This window comes from Lipophrys pholis, assembly GCF_963383615.2.
Source record: "Lipophrys pholis genome assembly, chromosome: 14".
Lineage (NCBI taxonomy): Eukaryota > Metazoa > Chordata > Actinopteri > Blenniiformes > Blenniidae > Lipophrys > Lipophrys pholis.
In genome coordinates this window covers 5,738,248-5,758,831 of record NC_137633.1, presented here as the reverse complement: position 1 = coordinate 5,758,831, position 20,584 = coordinate 5,738,248, and the positions used below count along the sequence as shown (strand labels likewise).

At 42.9% G+C, this 20,584-nt stretch overlaps 3 protein-coding genes across 3 annotated transcripts; 1 reads left to right on the top strand and 2 right to left on the bottom strand.

The window, feature by feature from the left end:
- Positions 1-263: 263 nt before the first annotated feature.
- Positions 264-5,378, top strand: odc1 (ornithine decarboxylase 1). Its single transcript, XM_080479574.1, has 11 exons — positions 264-398; positions 1,201-1,349; positions 1,571-1,708; positions 2,093-2,266; positions 2,359-2,531; positions 2,647-2,863; positions 2,947-3,030; positions 3,120-3,282; positions 3,374-3,489; positions 3,587-3,801; positions 3,992-5,378. The coding sequence occupies exons 3-11, from the start codon at positions 1,607-1,609 to the stop codon at positions 4,128-4,130; spliced, it is 1,383 nt and encodes a 460-aa protein (XP_080335700.1). The 5' UTR covers positions 264-398; positions 1,201-1,349; positions 1,571-1,606; the 3' UTR covers positions 4,131-5,378.
- A 672-nt stretch (positions 5,379-6,050) lies between these two features.
- LOC308119681 (G-protein coupled receptor family C group 6 member A-like) lies at positions 6,051-12,812 on the bottom strand (the record flags this gene model as incomplete). The annotated part of the gene is made up of 6 exons (XM_080479830.1): positions 6,051-7,935; positions 8,502-8,619; positions 8,707-8,919; positions 10,090-10,890; positions 12,262-12,559; positions 12,649-12,812. The coding sequence occupies 6 exons, from the start codon at positions 12,810-12,812 to the stop codon at positions 7,007-7,009; spliced, it is 2,523 nt and encodes an 840-aa protein (XP_080335956.1). The 3' UTR covers positions 6,051-7,006.
- Positions 12,813-14,776: 1,964 nt separating this feature from the next.
- LOC308120194 (G-protein coupled receptor family C group 6 member A-like) lies at positions 14,777-20,143 on the bottom strand. The gene is made up of 6 exons (XM_080480645.1): positions 19,927-20,143; positions 19,540-19,837; positions 18,071-18,871; positions 16,683-16,895; positions 16,478-16,595; positions 14,777-15,911 (listed from the first exon to the last, which is right to left on the bottom strand). Exons 1-6 carry the CDS (start codon positions 20,109-20,111, stop codon positions 14,983-14,985), a joined length of 2,544 nt encoding a protein of 847 aa, XP_080336771.1. The 5' UTR covers positions 20,112-20,143; the 3' UTR covers positions 14,777-14,982.
- Between the last annotated feature and the right edge of the window lie 441 nt (positions 20,144-20,584).

The following is a 20,584-nucleotide window of genomic DNA, read 5'->3' as shown; positions in this document are numbered from 1 at the left end:
GGATGGGTGAGTATAGAGTTGTATGGTTGGATTTGAGAGCTGGAGCGAACTAATATTATTACAATTATTTTTGATTGTTTGTTTTCATCCAACTGCCATAGCTTGTCCAAAAAAAGTCCCGATGAATCAGGATATAGGTGTGTGTGCGTGCGCGCGCGTGACGAGTTTAAACCGGTTCCTACGTGGAAGGGAGGCCGGTTTCAGCTGGCTGCGTTTCCGCGGTAACGCGCGCGCTATAAAAACGAGCCATCCTCGAGCCCGCAGTCTCACTTCAACTTCAGCCCACACAGCGAGCCGAACCCTCCTCCGCCAGCAGACTCCACCGGAAAGGAGAACTGAACTTTTATCACCCCAGAGTTTGAGTCTCATGGACAAACACTTTGTAAATGCTTTTTAAGGTGAGTGTTCCATTTTTTTTTTTTTTTTTTTTTGACTTCCCGCTGCGTCGTAGTAATACCGTTATTCTGTAGTCCGTTCCGATCATGGCGGCTTTTGAAAGAAACAAAGAAACGTGATGTTTTTATGACTTCCGGCAGTCTAGATGTTTAAAAGTAGCCGTGACTTCGTATTAATGCAAAATTGAAAAGGTTTGCAGTGTCGCCGAACGTCATACTCGCCCGGTTTTACACTTTTACACTCGGCCATTATTTCATTGTTGACTTCCTCAGCCGATGATTTGTAGCGATGATTTGAATAGCCGCCGTTGTGTTAACTGCAAGATTTAACGAGTGACGTGACTCTGGTTTTATTAAAAAAAAAACATGTTACCGGTAATATGAAACGTTAAGTCGCCGCATGGCGTGAAGGAACCGGGAGCGGAACCGGTGAGTTGACGTCGGCGTTATTCCCGAGCCTGCGATTGGTCAATTCCGATATCCCTGAGACACGTCGGCTGGCGTCTCTCCTTTGTGATTGGTTGGGGCGGGGGGAGTGGGCGGGGCGTAGACGCCCATTCCTTTGAATGACTGCGGTCGGTGTCGGGTTGTCATGACAGTTATGAAATGGTGCTGGACCGGGAAACGTGGGGATCAGGATCCCCGCACACGATTTTCAATCCAGCTCGAGTATTGAAAAGATTTCTTTTGCTGAATTAGGCTTAAGATATGTCTTTCCCAGTGGCATATTCAATCTGACTCTGAAACAGTTTGTTTTCCAGTATTTGCCTTCACGAGTACAATGAACTTCTTATCTCCTTTCCAGAAATCACACTCTAGGAAATCGCACACTGGCTACTCGGCAGGCCCCGGCCTTGAGTCTTATTTAAAAGGGTTTAATTTCACTGGTGAACCTCCTTGGCTTCTCTGCACCTGAGTAACAGCTCCGCCAAATTCTGTCTCTTTCATATCCACGTAAGTGCCTCACTATCTGGAGTATGTAACTTGTCTGTGTGTTATCTAATATTACAGATACCAGCGTCATGATATGAGAATAACTTGCCCTTCCGCCTTGTCAATAAGTGGACTGAATTAAGCTGTTTATAACAATAATTTAAGGCAAATTAAAATGTATGGAAAGTTTTTAAACACTTCTGTAGCCTGATTATGTTCGTCTCGTCTTTATTGATCTCCAGTTTACTAGTGACTCTTCAGAAACACTTCCTGTCATCATGAACACATCCGTGCTCAAAAGCTCTGAGTTCTCTTACCTGGAGGAAGGCTTCTCTGCCCGGGATATTCTTGAGCAGAAGATAAACGAGGCGTCCATCACGGTAAGCATCACGACGGAGGAGACACACGAATGAGCCCCTTTTGTTTAAATCAGAGCTGTCAACAAACCACCTTCTGTCGATTTTGAGTATTTTCAATCTCCTGTTGCACAAATGATGTGGAGACGCCGTCTTGTATGACTGAATTCATTGTGAGATTCTTAAAATGTGCTGTAAATGTCAGTGAGCTGTTTCAGCTCTGAAAAATGATGTCAGCATTTGAACAATTGTCAACACAACCTGAAATAAGAGTAATCTGAAAGCCTGTTGCTTCATGTCACTTTTAAGTTACTCTGTCGTGCAAGAAGTCTTTTCATCCGGTCTCAGATGTTGCATAATTTAGTTTATTACTGTGTAATAAGCTGGAGCTGCTTTTCCTTTTCACAGGATGACCGGGATGCCTTCTTTGTGTGTGACCTGGGGGACATACTGAAGAAACACCTGCGCTGGGTCAGGTTGTTGCCTCGCGTCACCCCCTTCTACGCAGTCAAATGCAACAGCAGCCGTGCCGTGGTCGCGACCCTAGCATCCCTGGGAACCGGCTTTGACTGTGCAAGCAAGGTGCGCTTCTGAATGTTCTGATTAACACCGGCGTTTCATGCAGCAGCGGAGCAAACGGCTGACGTTTAGTTTGATCCTCGTGTCCCCTCTAGGTGGAGATTGAGCTGGTTCAGTCTTTGGGAGTGGACCAGAGCAGAATCATCTATGCCAACCCCTGCAAGCAAGTGTCCCAGATAAAGTATGCCTCAAACCACGGGGTTCAGACGATGACCTTTGACAGTGAGGCAGAACTTGTGAAAGTGGCCAACTTCCATAGCAATGCCAAGTAAGATTTCTTCAAACGCATAATAAGAATGGTAAAATTCCTGTAATTTCTCTTTTTTTTTGCCTTTTCTTTCTTTCTTTTTTATTAAAAATGTATTCTCCCTCATTGTTTCCAGGCTGGTGCTACGCATTGCCACAGACGACTCTAAGTCAGTGTGTCGATTAAGCATGAAGTTCGGGGCCTCTCTCAAAGCCTGCCGGGGTCTCCTGGAGCGCGCAAAGAAACTCCAGCTGAACGTGATCGGCGTCAGCTTCCATGTCGGCAGCGGCTGCACCGACCCCAAGGCCTTTACCCAGGCGATTGCAGATGCCCGCTATGTTTTCGACTTGGGGGTAAGTTGGGAGAGAATTCTCTCGCGGAAGCATTGTTTTGCACACGGCAGCATCCTCTAAATCTCACCTTTTGTGACCTGTAGGCTGAACTGGGCTTCAACATGGATCTGCTCGACATCGGAGGAGGGTTTCCTGGCTCGGATGACGTTGAGCTTAAGTTTGAGGAGGTACGCTGCCTCTCTTTTCCCCCTCCTCTGTACTGTAATTAATTCCTGCACTTGGATTGGATGCTGACCAGTGGGCCCGTCTGTTTCAGATCGTAGCAGTAATCAATCCTGCCCTGGACAAGTACTTCCCTGCTGACACTGGCATTAGCATCATCGCCGAGCCAGGACGCTACTATGTGGCTTCTGCTTACACACTGGTGGTCAACATCATTGCCAAGAAAGTCATTATGGATGAGGACTCTGCCTCTGATGGTACGAGCCTTGAAACTAAACTTTTCTGAGACTGAATCCACAATGTCTCTTTTCATGAAACCTAACTTCTCTCTCTCTCTCTCTCTCACAGAGGAGGACGAAGGGACCGGTGACCGGACCCTTATGTACTACATTAATGACGGGATGTACGGATCCTTTAACTGCATACTGTTCGACCACGCTCACTGTTTGCCGATGCTGCACAAGGCAAGAGAAAGTCAAGGGCAGAAAATCACAGCAAAAGCTACTTAGAAGATGAATCAATTAAAGACAATTTTTTTTTCTCTTCTCTTTATTTTATCAGAAGCCAAAGCCAGATGAGGTCTTGTACCCCTGCAGCATCTGGGGCCCGACGTGCGACGGTCTTGACCGCATCGTGGAGCAGTGTAAGCTGCCGGACCTGCAGGTGGGCGACTGGCTGCTCTTTGACAACATGGGGGCCTACACCGTAGCTGCAGCCTCCACCTTCAACGGCTTCCAGGCGCCGGAGGTCAGCAATGTCATGTCGCGCCCTGCATGGTGAGTCGGCAACACTGATGGTGCAAATTATGAGTCGACATTTTAACACTTGAAGTTTAGTTTTCAAACCGTTCTGAGATTCGTGTTTGGAGTTGATTGGGTTCAGTTTCTGATCGGCTGTACGTGTGTAACGTTCATTATCCTGTGTTTAGTCTTTCAAGTGGAAATAAATCCATCTTTCTTTCTCCAGGCAATATGTGCAGCACATCAGCAGTGGAGACCGGCCCGCTCCTCCGGAGGCGGCCTGCCCCTCTGAAATGCCAGCCTGCTGCGGCCGTGAGAGCAACTTGGATGTGCCCCCGAAGCCGTGCCAGCCCCACGTAGTGTGAACACCCTGCGATCAGTCCATAGCATCTTAAGTAGTCAAAACAGGTTCCCTTTTTTTTTTTTTTATCTGCAAATGTAAAAAAAAAACTTTTTTAAAGGCCAGTTACTTGACAGGAGAATGAGAGGGACACGTCGTTGCACATAATGCTGCGTTCTGTACCGAGGCTGGGGATCAAACCCTCAATGGAATGAGGCCAAATCACACTCCTGATTATCTTTTGTGGGTGTAAAGCTCACTACAGACTGTGATTTTAACAGTAATAAGTTCACAGATTGCCAGACTGCGTGATGAAAACTCGGGCTGTATCACAGCCTACGACGTACGTGAGTCGATTTGAACGCACAAGAATAAAACGTCATAAACGTGCGACATCCATCCGCAAAAACAAACTAGCGAAGCATGAACGGAGCCCTCGCCCTTGTGGCTTTTAAATGTTTGAAGAGAAATCCCTCAAAAAAAAAGGGAAAAAAGTTGGGCTGCCACAGCTCTACTTTGTTTACACACAACCTACTTTTTAGGGAGTCACCACACATCATCTATTTGGATTTAGACGCCAGTGTATTTTTTTTATTTTTATTATTGGTTAGTTGGTCAACATAGGTGAATTATCTGTTGTTTTTCCGAAAATCGCACAGTGTGCCGCGGCCTAGGCTTGGATGCGTTGCAGCGGGAGGAACCGTTGCATTAAAACAAAACACACCACTTGACTGAATCACTCCCGGCGACGCCGGCTCGCCCTCTCAAGGCCCCGATAATCGCTCGAGTTCACGTCCCACGAAGGAGTTGTCGGAAATGCTGATTTGTATTCCTCAAAGATGGCTGCTATATTCATATTTATCTTTTCCATGATCTCCACTTCAGTACAGAACCCTAAAAGTGTTAATCGTCACGATCGTATCACGCCAAACTTATTATTCTATATTTTAGTTTCTGATCCGTCGGTGTGTTTATGAACATTGTCGGATAAGTTGCACTCTTAACCGTAGTCGGCACAACAGCGCTCCCTGTCTGTAGTCTGCGCTGGTGCAGCTGCAGGAGAGCATCGTTCCGACTCTCAGCCCGGCGGTTTTGCACAGGAGCCGCCGTAGGCAACTCTTAAAGATTAACACTGAAATCACAGGGACTCAAGAAGCAGACTGCACCTCTCCTCTTCTCCTCTGATGTATTGTTCTCGCTTGCTTTGTTTTGTAACTTCTTAAAAAAAAAAAAAAAAAAAAAATGCAGCAACTCTGCTATTGATATAAATCGGCAGTGTTTTATTCACATTTTTAAAATGGATATGAAAGAGACGGGATTGCAGATTCACATTGCGTTCCTATGGAAACTTTTCTGAATTTTTGTATTTTTTTTTTTTTTTTTAATTAATAAAATGTTTGAGGGCCGAGTTACTCTTGTGTTTTTTGTGCAAATACAACTTAAAGTTTCTCTATTAGGGTATCTATTATGTGATAATAAATTTCTGACCCCAAACTTTCTACATCAGCAGAGTTCATCACCTCTGAAGCTCTCTGGCGCCCCCCAGGGGAGGCCTGCTCATACTTTTGAGAACATAATGAACTGAAGACCCACAATTTATTTTAGCAACTGTCCAAAGATATTGTACAACAGTTCAAATTTCATTTAGATTTTGTCCAATTTTAAATGGACAGTAAGCCTTTAAATTACACCTGATATTTCACAAAATTAGGTTACTATAACTACAATCTATACTGGTAGATGGCGTTAATTTACATTCCATTCAAATCTTTAAATTTTTTTTAAGTTGTATGTCTCCTGTCCCCTAATCTGGCCGACTGGTGAAGACCGCAGGAGCTTCACACGATAGATAATCGACCACTTCTTGATATATGATGTTTTGAGACATGCAACTGAAGTCTTGAAAGAGAGAAGAAGAAAAAACATCCCCACAATCACAAGTTTTAGATCCAGAATAATTTATTTAGCACTGAAGTGACTGAAACACCAATTCAACAATAGTTTGGTAGTTTTATTGAAGACAACAGTTAATAAACAAAGGTGAAATGTAATGTAGTGGTTCGCCAGGTCCTCGTGTTAGTGATCCAATCTGGTGCAAAAAAACCAAACAATTAAGTGTCCTTTATTGAAATGGAAGGTTTCATAAGGACAATTATTTAATTCAAAGTAAACAGCCATTTATTTTGAAGTATTTTTTTTAAATGTCTTTCTCAGCAAGAAGCAAACAAAAGAAAAAAGCTGCATGCACAAGAGATATAAATAAACCAAACTATATGTATCTGAGAATGTCTTTTCAAGTTTAATTTAACAGGCAATAAATTAAATGCACCAAAAAGAATCGAAATGCTTTATAGAGGAAAATTCCTTAATGTATATTCAATTAGTCTGTTTACATGAACCAGCAAGTGAAACTATTTACACTTTTTACAGTCGTCAGGAGCGGATTATGAAAGTATTAGGCTCCGAGTGCAGATTTTTGTCTGTTTTTGCATCTTTTTGTCAAAGTATTTAATTACTTTGTCAACTCCCTCTGCAACATTCGTGGTCATTTCAGTCTCTTATTAAGGAAACCTGATGATTAGTGGTTGTTTCAAAACTCTTCTGTAAAGGTATTTCTCTATGTTTGGTTGTTTTGTTTTTTACAACTAAATTCTTTCTGTCTTCATGTGGCTCTTTGATGTTTTTGTGTATTTTTGTGGTCGTTTCTGTCGAATGTTCTTTTTTTTTCTAATTTTGGCAGATCTACGCCTATATTAGGTCTGAGTTGTTTTAATGCAACTGTCTTTTTGTGTTTGTCATTTTTTATCTATTTGTGATAGTTTCATGTCCCTTTGTGAAAGTTTTGTGTCTTTCTGTGACTTTATTTTTTATTTTAGTCACTGTCTATCTGTGGTCATTTTGTCAGGATTTAATCACTGCTCTGCCTTGCTGCTCATAATACTTTTTGATGTACCCGGTTATGGCGTTCTCATTATTGAGCTCCTTTCTGAACAACATGATGTAGCACTTTGGGGCCAAGTGAAAGACCAGAATGCTGTAGCTGGAGATGAGAATGGCCACGATCTCCACTGCTGCTTTGTTCTTCCCCTTCATCGTGAGAAAGAGCGGGATGAAGATGATCCATATGATCAAAAACAGCAGCATGCTGACGCTGATTAAAACTGCATTTTTATACAAATCGGGCAACTTCTTGCCTTTGAAGGCAAACAGGAAACAAATAAAGGCCCAGAAGGTGAGGTAGCCTACTGTGGCTGCAAAGAACCTCAGCGACTGCAGATTACATGTGTGCAGATTCTCCGTCTGGATTTCCATCTCGTAGGGGAACCGCGGCTCAAAGACCATCCACAACGTCGACAGGATCAGCTGGACGCCAGAGACGACGGTCACCACGATGAACGGTTGATTGAGCTTCTTCATCCAGGACGCCACCTTTATGTTGAAGTCAAAACTCACCAAGATCTGGAGCAGGTTGGCTAGAATGCATGATATGCAGAGGGAAAACGCCACGCCGAAGAGAGGCAGGCCAAGGCGACAGGAACCCCGCGTGGGTTTGCCGTGAAAGCTGAACGTGAGGCAGAAGCAGGCCAGCAGGGCCAGAAGCTCCAGGAGACACAGGTACCCTCCAACAGCCTTCACGATGGGAGTTCCCCGATAGACGGTGAAGAGAATGGCAAACAATATGGTGATGATTATCCCCGAGACGGCCAAGCAGTTCAGGATGATGGAGAAGGAACTTGACCAGCGGAGGTACTGGTCAGTGACGGGGAAACATTTGTCTCTCTGTCCTTCTATGGAATAGTGCTTTTCATCACAGGACTTGCACGCAGTACCTGTAGAGGAAAAACATTCAAATGTGATGAACCGTATTCTTACACAGGAACCGAGCGAGATATTTCTAAATACAGAATTCCAAAGTAGCTGAAAAGGAGGGTGTCGGGGATTGTTTCCAGCATGCCTTCTTATTGGTTTTAATCCATAACTGTGATGAAAGCTTATGACTGCCTCCTGTCTGTCAGTACTCTCTAACTGTCTGGATCGCAAACACCGTAAGTAGCTCATATTTGTTGTATGTGCTTTCAGTCAACGATTTCTCGACATTACACGTGTGGCAGACCGCGAAGTGAGCACATGGCAGGTTTGCTCACTTCCCCTTCTTGATATTTGCTTTACTGTCTTTACTGGAACTGCTAACAACCTGTCCGTAACGACACAATTACAGGTTTAATCAACACGTATAATCAATAGCATAAAGGGAAATGTTGAGACTTTTATGACCAATGCATTGAAATCATGAAAAAAAACATCCACCCAATCAAATAATAATCAATTTCACGGATGTCATCTATGTATTTACATGTCGGATGGTGTTGTTGGACGTGTCTAATACGACACCTACCATTTCCAGGGGAGAATTTTCTCTCCGCACAGGGAGCACAATAAGAACAACACTTCTTGTGTGACGTTTTTAACTCCAGTCCTGGTTTGCATGTTTTAGAGCAGTTGTAAGCAGTCACCTTTGACGAACAGAACAGAACAGAATCAGTGCATGCTGTATATAAATCATTCCAATCAATGAACACATACCGACGTGATCGTCTCACCTCAACAGCAGCCATGGCCTTTTCAAGCTCGTCTGGGAGTTTAATGTCTCCATTTGGCCAGTATCCTCCAATGTTTTTTATAACGGTGCCCCTTTTGGCGTCAGATCTGTTCCAGTACACAATGTCGTATCCTAAATTGGGGTCCCCGTTCTTGTCAAAGAATATGTGCGTGGTGTTCACTGTGAAATTGGTTTTTTTAATTTCCTCAAGAAGCTGCAAGACAAAAAACAGTGCAGGAATGCTGAGTGGGAATGTATGATATTTTGAGTTTCTCAAAGTTTGAATTTCCTGGAGCCAGAAATTTAACTTTGCACTGGAGATCAAGGGTGTCCAAACTTGGTCCTGGAGAGTCCCTGTCCTGCATGATTCAGGTTTCTCACTGATGGGGCTCATTATTGGTTGTTTTTATTAGAAATTCGGGAAGGAAATTATGTAAAACTTCAGGTTTGTCCTTCCAGGACCAATTTAGGTTTCTCATTCATTCATTTAAAAGAGGAAGTGTTTTGGTGTGCAAGACTATTTCTTGGCCTGACACTTGGAACTTGAAACCAATTTTGTGTCATAGTTTCAAACTCAGGGTAAAGGTTGGTTATATTTTGTAATCCAAGCTTGCCTCTAAACTCATGGTATCTCTGGTCACACAACATACATCCAGTAGCAATGCAGTTTAGGCCCCGTTTACACAACAACAAATACGAGTGTATCCGCAAAACTTTCTTCACTTTTAGGGGGTCCGATTACACGACACCGGTGTGCGGATCCGCGAGGTTTTTATACCGGCTCCCAAGATGGGAATGTCTTATTGTAGACACTACCGGGGGCGATGGAACGCTCTTACTGCGCATGCGCATATCTCCCCTTCCTTCGCGTTGATGTTTTTTTTAATTAGAAGAAATCCTTTTTGAACAATTGTAGAGGTCAATAGTCATAAAAGAGATACGAAAAATACAATTTCAAAAAAGAATAAGTGTGAAGATAAACCCTTCCCGTTGAAAATAGTTCCTTCTGCTCATGCGCCTGTCAACAAAAATGGCGCCCGTGGTGTTATGATTCGCGGTCCGTATTTAAGTAATATAGTCCATATCAGTATGGAGACTCACCCCTGATAGCATCCGATTCGTCATCTGTCCATACCGATGTCGGGTTCTCTCGATTCTGTTCACTCTTGCAGCGTATTTTTCTCTGCACACAAGTCTGTGTGGTTTCATTACAATAACAAGCAACCACGCCCTCCTGTGGCCCGGCATACTAACTACATATTTGTCAGTGTGTCCGCTGCGCCAGTATAAATGCAACACTTTTTTAAAAATTTAAACGGATTAGGTTAAACACATGAAACGTTGTCGTGTAAACGGGGCCTTATATTAGATGTTGATACTGCACCTCCAATGCTGTGAATTTGGACGTCCGTTCACACCGTTGGCTGTCACATTTCATTAAGCGTCTCAGACTGTCGGCAATGACCCTGACAGCCAAGTAGATGCTATAAGACAAATCCTGGTCAATGAAATATATCAAACACTGTGGGTCCAGACACTGCTTGGGCTGATGTTGGTCGTTTGTCATCGTGCAGTGCTCCGAAATGTACTTGCTGGATTGATCCGAGCAAAACCGAAAGTCTCCCATCAAGGCGTTGTGGCTCCTGTCGAACTGTGTCATGATGTAGTGTTTGAAACCCGGCACTTCTCTTCCATGGAAGGTAAATCCGAAAACCTGGCCGGCCAACTCGATGCCCGGCAGTGTAGCTATCTTTGTCGAGGTGGACCATGTGTCGCTTGCGATCCAGGTTCTGTTGAGTTTGTTTTTAATAGCTTCTGCCATGATTATTTCTACATTAGTGTCCTTGGTGAACAAAATGATTGCCTCTGCTGAGGAGTTAGCGATACGCTCCACCAGTTGAACCAGCAGTCTGCTGCTTTTAGTTGTGTTAAGGTTGAAGTAACCAGGGAGGATTTCCATGAATTCAACGCAGACACCCTTGGCTGAGAAGTGATCACTGAGACTATCGCTGCCGTACCTTCCATATTCATCATCACTCCCCACAATGGCCACTGCTTTCCAGTTGAACTTGCTCACCAGCTCAAAAATGCCCTTTGTCTGATGTGCATCACTAGATACGGTGCGGAGAAAAGTGGGGAACTTGTATTTCCTGCTGAGCAGCTCACTGGTCGCTGAATAACTAATCTGCAGCAAAGAGGAAAACATATACGTTACAATCGTTCCACATTTGAAGAGTAACCACGCAAACATAGTGATCCAATTTGAATTTGTCTTTCCTGCTTTCAATTTATATTTGGTCATTTGATGAAAACGTCCCCCGGCTAGCTCAGTTGGTAGAGCATGAGACTAACAATCTCTAGGTCATGGGTTAGTGTCCCACGCTGGGCGCCACCTTCCCGTGGGCTCACCACCTGCAGAAAGGTTCTTAATCGGTGCGATGTGATCTGGGTGACAGTGCTCAGACTGTCACCCCCGCGACCCGGAAACGGATGAGCGGAAGAAAATGGATGGATGGATGGATGGATTTGATGAAAACAAGCCAGTAGCGTTTACATTCTTGAAATCAATTCTCACTTTGTGATGTTTTTCTACCCCTCCTTAAAGCTTTGACACAGCACTGTGGATGTTGCAACAATAATGCCAAAAATTATCACATCTCGTGAAAATCTAGATTTTTATTAGCATAACTGGACAAGTCGCCTCTCGGTCAGAAATTTTCATTGCTTGACTAATCAAAACTAACATTGCAGACTGGGTGAGTCTGAATGTTGTTGCACTTGTCATTTTTAAACTTCGAGTGCTGAGCTCTCCCAGGCTTTAGACTAAACGTTGTAATTGTTTGTGGGTGCATGAAGACCTTTGGAAAGTTCCAATCAAAATTGTGTATGGAGTTCAAATGTTTTCTCTATGCTTGCATATAGTAGTTTTTTTCTCCCCTCCATTCCAAATGTACAAATGATAATTTTGTACACTGCCTCTGAGACCAAAAATCAGCTGTAGCTGGCTTCAGAAACAAAATGTATGGTTATTTTCCTCCCTAAAGTTACCAAATGAAATCTTTCCTGGCATTATAACAAGTCAAAATCTCATCAAATGCCAATGTAAGAATCGACCTGCTAACAAGGAAGATTTCACTGAGATACAGGAACTTGTTTTTAAGTTTTGCATCTTGAAATTATGGTATTTAAATTTGTTTTTAATATCATTGTAATTTATTCAATGCAAAGTTTAACAATCAGAATAACTTTGAATCGAAATTTTCAAGATTTTAACCTGAAAGAAAGGTTGTAAATTCTTGTATTCAACATAAGGTAAACATTGTTAGATTTCCGTTTTTATTTATCAAGATAAATACATTTATATTAAGAAATTATTGGATATACTTGTGTATGTCCTGCTACTTGAGTATACACCAGTTTCTGACGGGGGATGAAATCTTCATAAATACATCAAAAACAGAAAAGAAAACACCCGACCTTTGACACTGACTATTCATGAGTGTAAATCTAAAGACACAGTTGGTAGTCAGCAGTACCACAGAGAAATGAGACAAACCTGAGCTACTGATGCCAGAGAGACGATTCGTGCCACTGCGATCGACGTCTCAGAAAATGTTTCGCCAACCACGACCTTTGTTTCAGGTTCACCGTAACCAAACTGACCACAGCTCTGGTTATCTGACCTCTTGTCCAGCAGCTGAAGCGTCGCACTGATGGCGAGGCTGACGTCTGAACAGGTGTCGTAGATGTCATATCCAATGGTGAAGTTGGGCAGAACTCTTGGCGTGTTCTGGTTTATTTCCCTGATGGTGTAAATCATCACCTGAGAGTGCAGGAAACTCTTGATATCAAAGCTACAATAAAAGAAAAAAAAGAAAAGGTGACAGGAGACGGTTAGTTTGTGTTAATGCGTCTGAACGGAATCATTTCACTGAGTACTTACTCGTGACAGACGAGGGATCCAGGTTCTCCACTTCTGTTGGTTTTTAAGTGAGTGGGGAAAAGTCCTCCAATTATGATGTCGCCAGGAGAATATACATGTCTGATTTCTCCTTTACAAGAGTGAAACACACAGAGGATGCTGACACACACCCACGACACAGACATGGTTACTATGCTCTGGTACAGTGTGTATGCATACATCTGCTCATCTCCCCCGGAATATAAACTGGTTCCCTGTCAACAGCTTGTAGAAAACTTCCCCTTTTTTGTGGGATACAAGGTTCCTGGGGGCGGGCCTCCGACCGGGCCCGGCCTTCCTGGCCTCGGGGGGGGGGGGGTCCGGAGTACAGAGAGCTTCGCCGCCAGGTTTGGGGGGCTCCCGGACCCCTCAGCTCGGGTGCCCTGCTCAGGCCGGTCTCGGTTTGGTGGCTTGCGTTGGGGCCTGGGGCCCTGTGGCCTTTATCCTTCTCTTGTGGGCTCCTCCTGGCTGCATGGGGATGGGGGGGGGGGGGGGGGGGGCTTCTCCATCTGGTGCTTTCTGGGCTGGGGTGTGGCTCTCTGGGGTGGTTCGCTGGAGCCCCCCCGGGTCTGGGGGGCTGCCGAACACCGGGTGGCGGTGTCCGGGCCCAATGGCCTGGTTACTGTCTAGATAGAGCTGCTCAAGCTCGTTTAATCTAAAAACAGTTGGAAAGTATCTGGATCAGTGTGATAACTGTAAATAGTATATGTAGCACAAACAAGGGTATTGTATGTTGTGACTCCAAGTCTCTTCCTGTAGCAAGAGCAAAAACTGTTCTGACACCAGAAGGCTCTCAATCACATCATATTGGCTGAACAGAACAAGGGAGAAGAAAAAAACAAAAAGAGAAGAAGAAAATTTTCCCTTTATGTATCATTTGCATTCAAGGATACAGATTTTGTATGTGAGATGCTAATCGACCATATGTTGATTAGAATCTGTCAAACAAAAGAAGTCATTCATAATCACATAAGTCTCATTGTATGCTGGCCAGTGGCTCCAGGGTCGAGTCAAAAACAAACAAATGTCCCTTGGAGAGGATCTGTCATTTTGTAAATGCTTTAATGTTTTTGTTTTCATCTGTTTTTCACTCCTGTGTGTCTATCCTGCCTTTAACTATAGCTGCAGCTATTGTGTTGATGGCTACTATTTCACTAAACTCCTTTTTTACTCAAGTCTCTCACGAATTCTGAGCGTCTTCCTCCAACTAACTAATGTAGCTTCAGATGAATCAATCATGAGACTGGCAGCTCAGCTAATATATCACAGCAACATTACAATAGAGCAACTACGTGCACATTACAAACATGGTACACAATCAGACAGACGTGATCACCAGATGCTGGAATACACACAAAGATGTTTTAGACAAGGTGTCATGTTACTTTGGATGCTGCGAGTTGTCCAACTAATAAAGAAAACCCGACTATAAACTTAAACTAAAGCTAAAACATAACGCATTAGGTTAAGTTTAAAAAGACAGATCCTCGTGTTAGTGATCCAAACTGGTGCAAAAAACAAACAATTAAGTGTCCTTTATTGAAATGGAAGGTTTCATAAGGACAATTATTTAATTCAAAAGTAAACAGACATTTATATTGCATTATTTTTTTTAAATGTCTTTCTCAGCAAGAAGCAAACAAAAGAAAAAAGCTGCATGCACAAGAGATATAAATAAACCAAACTATATGTATCTGAGAATGTCTTTTCAAGTTTAATTTAACAGGCAATAAATTAAATGCACCAAAAAGAATCGAAATGCTTTATAGAGGAAAATTCCTTAATGTATATTCAATTAGTCTGTTTACATGAACCAGCAAGTGAAACTATTTACACTTTTTACAGTCGTCAGGAGCGGATTATGAAAGTATTAGGCTCCGAGTGCAGATTTTTGTCTGTTTTTGCATCTTTTTGTCAAAGTATTTAACTACTTTGTCAACTCCCTCTGCAACATTCGTGGTCATTTCAGTCTCTTATTAAGGAAACCTGATGATTAGTGGTTGTTTCACAACTCTTCTGTAAAGGTATTTCTCTATGTTTGGTTGTTTTGTTTTTTACAACTAAATTCTTTCTGTCTTCATGTGGCTCTTTGATGTTTTTGTGTATTTTTGTGGTCGTTTCTGTCGAATGTTCTTTTTTTTTCTAATTTTGGCAGATCTACGCCTATATTAGGTCTGAGTTGTTTTACTGCAACTGTCTTTTTGTGTTTGTCATTTTTTATCTATTTGTGATAGTTTCATGTCCCTTTGTGAAAGTTTTGTGTCTTTCTGTGACTTTATTTTTTATTTTAGTCACTGTCTATCTGTGGTCATTTTGTCAGGATTTAATCACTGCTCTGCCTTGCTGCTCATAATACTTTTTGATGTACCCGGTTATGGCGTTCTCATTATTGAGCTCCTTTCTGAACAACATGATGTAGCACTTTGGGGCCAAGTGAAAGACCAGAATGCTGTAGCTGGAGATGAGAATGGCCACGATCTCCACTGCTGCTTTGTTCTTCCCCTTCATCGTGAGAAAGAGCGGGATGAAGATGATCCATATGATCAAAAACAGCAGCATGCTGACGCTGATTAAAACTGCATTTTTATACAAATCGGGCAACTTCCTGCCTTTGAAGGCAAACAGGAAACAAATAAAGGCCCAGAAGGTGAGGTAGCCTACTGTGGCTACAAAGAACCTCAGCGACTGCAGATTACATGTGTGCAGATTCTCCGTCTGGATTTCCATCTCGTAGGGGAACCGCGGCTCAAAGACCATCCACAACGTCGACAGGATCAGCTGGACGCCAGAGACGACGGTCACCACGATGAACGGTTGATTGAGCTTCTTCATCCAGGATGCCACCTTTATGTTGAAGTCAAAACTCACCAAGATCTGGAGCAGGTTGGCTAGAATGCATGATATGCAGAGGGAAAACGCCACGCCGAAGAGAGGCAGGCCAAGGCGACAGGAACCCAGCGTGGGTTTGCTGTGAAAGCTGAACGTGAGGCAGAAGCAGGCCAGCAGGGCCAGAAGCTCCAGGAGACACAGGTACCCTCCAACAGCCTTCACGATGGGAGTTCCCCGATAGACGGTGAAGAGAATGGCAAACAATATGGTGATGATTATCCCCGAGACGGCCAAGCAGTTCAGGATGATGGAGAAGGAACTTGACCAGCGGAGGTACTGGTCAGTGACGGGGAAACATTTGTCTCTCTGTCCTTCTATGGAATAGTGCTTTTCATCACAGGACTTGCACGCAGTACCTGTAGAGGAAAAACATTCAAATATGATGAACCGTATTCTTACACAGAAACCGAGCGAGATATTTCTAAATACAGAATTCCAAAGTAGCTGAAAAGGAGGGTGTCGGGGATTGTTTCCAGCATGCCTTCTTATTGGTTTTAATCCATAACTGTTATGAAAGCTTATGACTGCCTCCTGTCTGTCAGTACTCTCTAACTGTCTGGATCGCAAACACCGTAAGTAGCTCATATTTGTTGTATGTGCTTTCAGTTAACGATTTCTCGACATTACACGTGTGGCAGACCGGGAAGTGAGCACATGGCAGGTTTGCTCACTTCCCCTTCTTGATATTTGCTTTACTGTCTTTACTGGAACTGCTAACAACCTGTCCGTAACGACACAATTACAGGTTTAATCAACACGTATAATCAATAGCATAAAGGGAAATGTTGAGACTTTTATGACCAATGCATTGAAATCATTAAAAAAAACATTTGCCCAATCAAATAATAATCAATTTCACGGATGTCATCTATGTATTTACATGTCGGATGGTGTTGTTGGACGTGTCTAATACGACACCTACCATTTCCAGGGGAAAAGTTTCTCTCCGCACAGGGAGCACAATAAGAACAACACTTCTTGTGTGACGTTTTTAACTCCAGTCCTGGTTTGCATGTTTTAGAGCAGTTGTAAGCAGTCACCTTTGACGAACAGAACAGAACAGAATCAGTGCATGCTGTATATAAATCATTCCAATCAATGAACACATACCGACGTGATCGTCTCACCTCAACAGCAGCCATGGCCTTTTCAAGCTCGTCTGGGAGTTTAATGTCTCCATTTGGCCAGTATCCTCCAATGTTTTTTATAACGGTGCCCCTTTTGGCTTCAGATCTGTTCCAGTACACAATGTCGTATCCTAAATTGGGGTCCCCGTTCTTGTCAAAGAATATGTGCGTGGTGTTCACTGTGAAATTGGTTTTTTTAATTTCCTCAAGAAGCTGCAAGACAAAAAACAGTGCAGGAATGCTGAGTGGGAATGTATGATATTTTGAGTTTCTCAAAGTTTGAATTTCCTGGAGCCAGAAATTTAACTTTGCACTGGAGATCAAGGGTGTCCAAACTTGGTCCTGGAGAGTCCCTGTCCTGCATGATTCAGGTTTCTCACTGATGGGGCTCATTATTGGTTGTTTTTATTAGAAACTCGGGAAGGAAATTATGTAAAACTTCAGGTATGTCCTTCCAGGACCAATTTAGGTTTCTCATTCATTCATTTAAAAGAAGAAGTGTTTTGGTGTGCAAGACTATTTCTTGGCCTGACACTTGGAACTTGAAACTTTACCAATTTTGTGTCATAGTTTCAAACTCAGGGTAAAGGTTGGTTATATTTTGTAATCCAAGCTTGCCTCTAAACTCATGGTATCTCTGGTCACACAACATACATCCAGTAGCAATGCAGTTTAGGCCCCGTTTACATGACAACAAATACGAGTGTATCCGCAAAACTTTCTTCACTTTTAGGGGTTCCGTTTACACGACACCGGTGTGCGGATCCGAGACGTTTTTATACCGGCTCCCAAGATGGAAATGTCTTATTGTAGACACTACCGGGGGCGATGGAACGCTCTTACTGCGCATGCGCAAATCTCCGCTTCCTTCCTGTTGATTTGTTTTTTAATTAGAAGAAATCATTTTTGAACAATTGTAGAAGTCAACAGTCATATAAGAGATACGAAAAATACAATTTAAAAAAAGAATAAGTGTGAAGATAAACCCTTCCCATTTAAAATAGTTCCTTCTGCTCATGCGCCTGTCAACAAAAATGGCGCCCGTGGTGTTATGATTCGCAGTCCGTATTTAAGTAATATAGTCCATATCAGTATGGAGACTCACCCCTGATAGCATCCGATTCGTCATCGGTCCATACCGATGTCGGGTTCTCTCGATTCTGTTCACTCTTGCAGCGTATTGTTCTCTGCACACAAGTCTGTGTGGTTTCATTACAATAACAAGCAACCACGCCCTCCGGTGGCCCGGCATACTAACTACATATTTGTCAGTGTGTCCGCCGCTCCAGTATAAATGCAACACTTTTTTAAAAATTTAAACGGATTAGGTTAAACACATGAAACGTTGTCGTGTAAACGGGTCCTTATATTAGATGTTGATACTGCACCTCCAATGCTGTGAATTTGGACGTCCGTTCACACCGTTGGCTGTCACATTTCATTAAGCGTCTCAGACTGTCGGCAATGACCCTGACAGCCAAGTAGATGCTATAAGAGAAATCCTGGTCAATGAAAGGTATCAAACACTGTGGGTCCAGACACTGCTTGGGCTGATGTTGGTCGTTTGTCATTGTGCAGTCCTTCGAAATGTTCTTGTTGGATTGATCCGAGCAAAACCGAAAGTCTCCCATCAAGGCGTTGTGGCTCCTGTCGAACTGTGTCATGATATAGTGTTTGAAACCCGGCACTTCTCTTCCATCAAAGGTAAATCCGAATACCTGGCCGGCCAACTCGATGCCCGGCAGTGTAGCTATCTTTGTCGAGGTGGACCATGTGTCGCTTGCAATCCAGGTTCTGTTGAGTTTGTTTTTAATAGCTTCTGCCATGATTATTTCTACATTGCTGTCCTTGGTGAACAAAATGATTGCCTCTGCTGAGGAGGTAGCGATACGCTCCACCAGTTTAACCAGCAGTCTGCTGCTTTTAGTGGTGTTAAGGTTGAAGTAACCAGGGAGGATTTCCATGAATTCAACGCAGACACCCTTGGCTGAGAAGTGATCACTGAGACTATCGCTGCCGTACCTCCCATATTCATCATCACTCCCCACAATGGCCACTGCTTTCCAGTTGAACTTGCTCACCAGCTCACAAATGCCCTTTGTCTGATGTGCATCACTAGATACGGTGCGGAGAAAAGTGGGGAACTTGTATTTCCTGCTGAGCAGCTCACTGGACGCTGAATAACTAATCTGCAGCAAAGAGGAAAACATATACGTTACAATCGTTCCACATTTGAAGAGTAGCCATGCAAACATAGTGATCTAATTTGAATTTGTCTTTCCTGCTTTCAATTTATATTTGGTTATTTGATGAAAACAAGCCAGTGACATTTACAGTCTTGCAATCAATTCTTGCTTTGCAACGTTTTTCTACCTCTCCTTAAAGCTTTGACACAGTGGATTTTACAACAATAATGCCAGATTTCTTGTCCAGCAAAACTGGACAAGCTGACTCTCGATGTCCAATGAATTTGGCAATATTTTAGAAGTTCTTGAAAAAACAAAACTAACATTGCAGGCAGTGTGAGTCTAAATACAGTAAAATAATTAGCTAAATAGGTTTTAATCGAAATTTTCGAAATTTTAACCTGAAAGAAAGGTTGTAAATTCTTGTATTCAACATAAGGTAAACATTGTTTGATTCCGTTTTTATTTATCAAGATAAATACATTTATATTAAGAAATACTCATGTATGTAGTGCAACTGGAGTATACACCAGTTTCTGACGGGGGATGAAATCTTCAAAAATACATCAAAAACAGAAAGAAAACACCCGACCTTTGACACTGACTATTCATGAGTGTAAATCTAAAGACACAGTTGGTAGTCAGCAGTACCACAGAGAAATGAGACAAACCTGAGCTACTGATGCCAGAGAGACGATTCGTGCCACTGCGATCGACGTCTCAGACAATGCTTCGCCAACCACGACCTTTGTTTCAGGTTCACCGTAACCAAACTGACCACAGCTCTGGTTATCTGACCTCTTGTTCAGCAGCTGAAGCGTCGCACTGATGGCGAGGCTGACGTCTGAACAGGTGTCGTAGATGTCATATCCAATGGTGAAGTTGGGCAGAACTCTTGGCGTGTTCTGGTTTATTTCCCTGATGGCGTAAATCATCACTTGAAAGTGCAGGAAACTCTTGATGTCAAAGCTACAATAAAAGAAAAAAAAGAAAAGGTGACAGGAGACGGTTAGTTTGTGTTAATGCGTCTGAACGGAATCATTTCACTGAGTACTTACTTGTGACAGACGAGGGATCCAGGTTCTCCACTTCTGTTGGTTTTTAAGTGAGTGGGGAAAAGTCCTCCAATAACGATGTCGCCAGGAGAATATACATGTCTGATTTCTCCTTTACAAGAGTGAAACACACAGAGGATGCTGACACACACCCACGACACAGACATGGTTACTGTGCTCTGGTACATCTGCTCATCTCCCCCGGAATATAAACTGGTTCCCTGTCAGCAGCTTGTAGAAAACTTTCCCTTTATGTATCATTTGCATTCAAGGATACAGATTTTGTATGTGAGATGCTAATCGACCATATGTTGATTAGAATCTGTCAAACAAAAGAAGTCATTCATAATCACATAAGTCTCATTGTATGCTGGCCAGTGGCTCCAGGGTCGAGTCAAAAACAAACAAATGTCCCTTGGAGAGGATCTGTCATTTTTTAAATGCTTTAATGTTTTTGTTTTCATCTGTTTTTCACTCCTGTGTGTCTATCCTGCCTTTAACTATAGCTGCAGCTATTGTGTTGATGGCTACTATTTCACTAAACTCCTTTTTTACTCAAGTCTCTCACGAATTCTGAGCGTCTTCCTCCAACTAACTAATGTAGCTTCAGATGAATCAATCATGAGACTGGCAGCTCAGCTAATATATCACAGCAACATTA

Coding starts and splice junctions, on each gene's coding strand:
- odc1 (XM_080479574.1), top strand. CDS start 1,607: ATGAACACATCCGTGCTCAAAAGCTCTGAGTTCTCTTACCTGGAGGAA. Junction 3,283..3,373: donor TGAGGACTCTGCCTCTGATG/GTACGAGCCTTG, acceptor TCTCTCTCACAG/AGGAGGACGAAGGGACCGGT. Junction 3,490..3,586: donor GTTTGCCGATGCTGCACAAG/GCAAGAGAAAGT, acceptor TTATTTTATCAG/AAGCCAAAGCCAGATGAGGT.
- LOC308120194 (XM_080480645.1), bottom strand. CDS start 20,111: ATGTACCAGAGCACAGTAACCATGTCTGTGTCGTGGGTGTGTGTCAGC. Junction 16,896..18,070: donor CCAAATTCACAGCATTGGAG/GTGCAGTATCAA, acceptor TTTGTCTTGCAG/CTTCTTGAGGAAATTAAAAA. Junction 15,912..16,477: donor AAACTTTTCCCCTGGAAATG/GTAGGTGTCGTA, acceptor TTTCCTCTACAG/GTACTGCGTGCAAGTCCTGT.